The sequence below is a fragment of the Lepisma saccharinum genome, chromosome 14 (assembly GCF_977018435.1).
Source record: "Lepisma saccharinum chromosome 14, izLepSacc3.1, whole genome shotgun sequence".
Taxonomy (NCBI): domain Eukaryota; kingdom Metazoa; phylum Arthropoda; class Insecta; order Zygentoma; family Lepismatidae; genus Lepisma; species Lepisma saccharinum.
The window spans coordinates 10,797,703-10,802,885 of NC_139242.1; the positions used below are offsets into that span (position 1 = coordinate 10,797,703).

Below are 5,183 nucleotides of genomic sequence, written 5' to 3' on the forward strand. Positions count from 1 at the left end.
CATCTCACAGTTGAGATCCTTTATCGGCATGTTAAACTTCCATCGAAGATTTATACACAATCTCGCTTCAAAGATACCACACCTTACCTCTCTCTTGAAGAAAGATGTTTCGTGGAAATGGTCTTGAAATATCCAAAGAATTTAGGAACATTCTAAAGGAACTACGAGAAGCGCAACCCACAATACCATTCGATCCAAATAAACCTATTGTGCTGATATGCGATGGTTCTCCATACGGTTGCGGCGCCCGATTATGCCATCGTGTAGAAGGAGAGCTCTCTACGGTGGCATGTGCATCATCTACACTTAGTGATGTGGAGAAAAGATATGCACAGGTAGAAAGAGAAGCATTAAGTGTAGTATTTGGCGTGAGGAAATTTGAAAAATTCCTAAGAGGACTTCATTTCGAAATAATCTCTGATGCTACGGCCATTATGTTCATATTTTCACCAGGGAAGTCAATCTCCAAGCACGCTTCGAATAGACTACTGCGTTGGTCTCTCTTTCTATCAGGATTCAACTACGACGTAGTGACATCATCACGTGTATCTGTGGCGGACATGCTCAGCAGGTTACCTTGTCCCACAGAAGACCCAGTAGATGAGGAAGCTACATTGTGTTACAGCATGACAGGCACCAGAGCGCCTATTTCTCTACAGATGATCGCTGATCACACCAATGCTGATCCAATGATAACCGAAGTTGCAATATATGTAAAAAAGGGTTAGCCGAAAATGTTTAATCAACGAATAAGGGATTCCAATATTTACTCTTACTACGAAAGGCGAAACCTTCTCTCGCTAGATGCAGGATGTCTGTGGTGGATGGGGAGGTTAGTCATCCCACAATCGTTTCGCTCGAAGGTTCCATTCGAACCACCCTGGGGAAAGGACCATGATGGAGACCTTACGATCACAAGCATGGTGGCCCAAGATGACAAGGGATATACAACATTGTATCCAGACCTGTGAAACATACCAATCCACACGTTCCAGGATCAAGAAAGTTCCAGATAATAGGTGGCCGGAAGCTAGATTTGTAGGACAAAGATTCCACGTAGACCATTTCTTCTTGGCTGGGAGAAAGTTCCTACTACTTGTGGATGCTTATAGTCGCTGGGTAGATGTCTGGCCAGTATCTTCCTTAGATACACCGGAGACCATGCACTGGATTCTTCAGTCATGCTCGACTCTCTAAATTCTACAAACAATAGTTTCGAATAATGGTCCGGCATTTATAAGCCTAAAGTTCCGTTCCTTTTGCCAACAGTTCTGGATTGAACACATCACAATACCGCCGTACCACAATCCTAGCAACGGGATTGCTGAGATGTACATACGCACGGTGAAGACTGGCATGTTTAAGGTAGTGCATGAACATCCACATCTGACTTCTTTACAGTTCGATGCAAAGTTAGCAGAGTACCTGCTGTTTTTGAGGAATTCCCGGTTGGGAGAGGAACGTAGTCTTCCTGCAGCCTCAGTCCTCACCTTCAGTCCAAGAACATGGTGGAACTGTATACGTGGTGATCATAATAGAGATGCCGAGAGGACAGAAGCTCCTCCTTTCTTGAAACCTAGGAGCAACCACAACATACCATACAGGACATTTTCACCTACCGAAACCGTATGGGTTCAATCACCGAAGCACTTGTCACCTAACTTCAAAGAGGCAGATATTGTAGAAAGGTTGGGTGGCACTCACCTTTAAAGATTGATCTCAAAGAGTGGTACATTCACGTTGGATCCAGAAACCTGGGATGATGATAGTCCACCCGGACCAGAAGACGCGGCGGAGAATCGAAATTCAGATTCCAAAATTACCCCACCTCAACCAGATGTTGCTGACCATCCACCCCAAGACGCTGATGCTGCTCCACGACCAAGATCCACTCCTCATGTACCTAGAAGATCGACCAGGATTAAGGTACCCCCTGACAGATACGGGTACCCTTGTTATTTTTTTTTGTAACTCTGGGAGGAATGTAGTGCTGCCTCCTAGAGGAAGAAGAAACAAGCTTTGTTGCTAGACAAGAGTCTGTGCAAACAGAACCTGGAATGGTGAATGTAGTTTCGTGATAATGTAAAGTGTTACGTTGTTTTGTGAGTTCTTTAATAAATTCAGTTAATCTTGTTAATATATGTTTTTCCATTGCACAACACAGCAATTGATCTTTCAAACTCTGCAAGGACATACCATAGCCTGTAGACCCTTCTGGCATGTACAGGGTGGACCAAAAGCAGTAGGTCTTACATGTTATGTTATAATAGGATTCTAAGTACTATCATATCTACATAATCATAATTAAAGGACCCAGTGTTGTGCTGTTTTCCAATACATTTATCTATATATGCCACTAAAAGTAGGAACGCTTTATGTGCAAGAGCATGTTTCAAAGCGGTGGACAACATTTCGAAAAGTTAACATTTCTTTGCTTTTTTGCATTGTTGCAACTGCACTTCGTCACTAGTTTATCAAGATGAGGCAAGTATCTTTGCAATGAATTGTTCTGCACATTGAATCTTCGTCCAATTTCAATATGCATCCTAGTCCCTTAACTGGATTATTGTAATGTTGCTCTAATGTTTGACCCAAAGCAATACTGCAGAAAATTTTGTTGGAATTAATGGTGAAATGATGAGCCTTGAAGTCTTCATGTATCACAGGGTGCTCCTCTTTGAGTTTCAAGCAATCATTGTAATTTGAAGTACACCAATGTGCAATATTCTATCAAATGCAAAGAAAAGTGGTAAGCAATTTTTATGCTGCATACACGGAAATCCCAATTATTCTCTGTTCGATCAAAGTAGGTCTCAAAGAAGCTGTGCTAATACAGACAGAAACAGGTCCTAAGGACAATATGCTTGACTGAAGTCGGGGCCATTATGTCGGAATTCCATAAAATCTATTGTGCTACTCACCAGAATATGAATAATATTTTGTTTCACACAATAAATGATTTTCTTCGTGCATTGAGAAAGAACTACATACGGGAATAATTGAAAACATACATGAACACTTTGATCTTGAAAATTACCTAAAAATATTTTCCGCTGAAGTGTTTCCATAACACATACGAATTGTTCTAGCTGCCTGAGCATTTACTGCTCCTTAAGATGAACGTGGGCCCATCGTTCAATTTTCTACAAGAATTTCAAAACTTCCGCTGGTTTTGATATACAGTCCGATACATGAGGTTACTACTTTTTGCAATTCAAATCTCCTAGGCCAAGGAAGATATTCTAAGACTTTTTAGGGTGAAGAAGCTGAATGCCCTCAACTATGCGATATACTCCTTCGTCGCGCCATAATAAACCCTCTTGATTCAACTGGTACAGAACAACTTGCAAGTTGACCATGGTTGAAATGGTTGAATGTATGTAATCATATTGTGATGCTGTGTATAGAAGGATTGGAGTAAATCCAGTGATTGTCTGTCGATATGGATGATTAAACGATCCACTCATAAGGGAATATCTTGATGGTATGTCTACTGCTTCAGGGAAGTCAAGCTGAGACACATTAAAATAATTCAGATATCGCGAGAGAAACCACAAGTGTTCCAAATCCCTTTCTGGTTTGTAATGTCATATGCTGTATCTAAATCACTATTTGACATAAAATTACTAGAAATCGTACATCTTCTCTTTACTTTAGAATAGTGTAGCTTTCTCTCTATGATAACTGTCCGTAGCATCACGTATGGAAAACTCGAGCTTTATTGAATGTGGTATTGGGATACGGTGTCCTTCAGCTCTGATGATAGTTCTGTTTCCTAACATTTGGTTTTGGCGTAGGACAATATCAGAGCACCAATAGAGTCCTTGACGGTTGAACATAGTTATAAGCTTCTTTTATTTACGTAAAATCTGAATTGCTTGAGAACTGGCAATGTGCATTGCAGTTGTTTTCAACCCATTATCAATGAGAAAATAAGCAACTTGAAACAATGAGTTGCATCTATGCTCAGTACTTAGGATTTTAGAGGCTGAAGCCGCTAATTCTTGTGGAAACCCCTCCGTTGGTTGAAATTGCTCCAACATCATCACTGACTTTGTATCACAAACATCACCAAATTTTCCATCCAAATTGAAGTAATAGTTTTTTGCTTCTTCACGGAGTCTATTGGTACATTCCCTAACAACACCAGTAGACTGTCCTTTATCTACAAACGTACTGTAATAATAGACGGATAGATAAGCTAGGAAATATTTTTTTCCCATAGGATATGAAAAATTTCGAAACGATCATAGATTCATTATCTTTGAAATATTAAGTTATGGCTGTTCCTTCATAAGTTCATTACGAAGATCATTTAAAAAATCAAACCTTCGACAAATGTCCTTAACTTACAATCTTTTGTATTGATAAAGGATCACTTGGAGTCTTATTAGAGGCTTCAAACTTATTGTTTTGAAATCATGCATCTGAGGCAGAACACTTAACACATCACTAACGGTAGAAGTTGTTTAATAAAAAACTCCATCAAGAGAAATTCCAGTGCTCTTCCACGCTCGAAAAATTTGGAAAAGTTGTGTTTCTCCCTTCTATTTTAACCGATTACATACCACACATACGGTTGATATGAATTTTGATCCACTTGGCCTTTGAGTGAGTTGGGCACTAGTCGTTGCAAAGTTAGTGCGCTGCCCCTTGTGTCGGGAACATGAGACTCTCTTAAATTCACTAGAGCTTACTGGGTAACAAGAAAGACAACACGGTTTTCAAAGTTATACGCAGTTTTATAATTACTTATCGTATGCGGACTCACATGCAATGTACAGATTTACACACGTTTCTCTACCTTAGTTTTGTCACTTGATGCCTGAGGATGCAAAAGGAAACAATTCTTACAGCATTTCACATCAAAATCACTAACACCCAACATTAGACAAACAACCAAAGTACACGAAGGTTTCAGCACGTAATCATTATTTCAGCGTATCGCCTAAAGAAACACAATTAATGCAAACCAATAACACTATACTAGTATTCCATTTCTCTGTTACCACATGCTTATTGATTCCTCTACCTTCGCCTGTTTTCCAAATAAGTCCGTCGTCAGGAGAAAACAGTCAGGCGGGTTCATACATTTCCTCAGCCGAGATAGAAAAGTGAAGTCAATGCGAACAGATTATGACGTATTAACATACATACACATTCCAAGCACAACTGTACCAATC

General features: G+C 39.9%; 1 protein-coding gene across 1 annotated transcript; it reads left to right on the forward strand.

Annotated features, from left to right (window-relative positions):
* The first annotated feature begins 811 nt into the window (after window positions 1-811).
* On the forward strand, window positions 812-1,710 carry LOC145998683 (uncharacterized). Its single transcript, XM_083135148.1, has 2 exons — window positions 812-832; window positions 1,270-1,710. Exons 1-2 carry the CDS (start codon window positions 812-814, stop codon window positions 1,708-1,710), a joined length of 462 nt encoding a protein of 153 aa, XP_082991274.1.
* The last annotated feature ends 3,473 nt before the right edge of the window (window positions 1,711-5,183 follow it).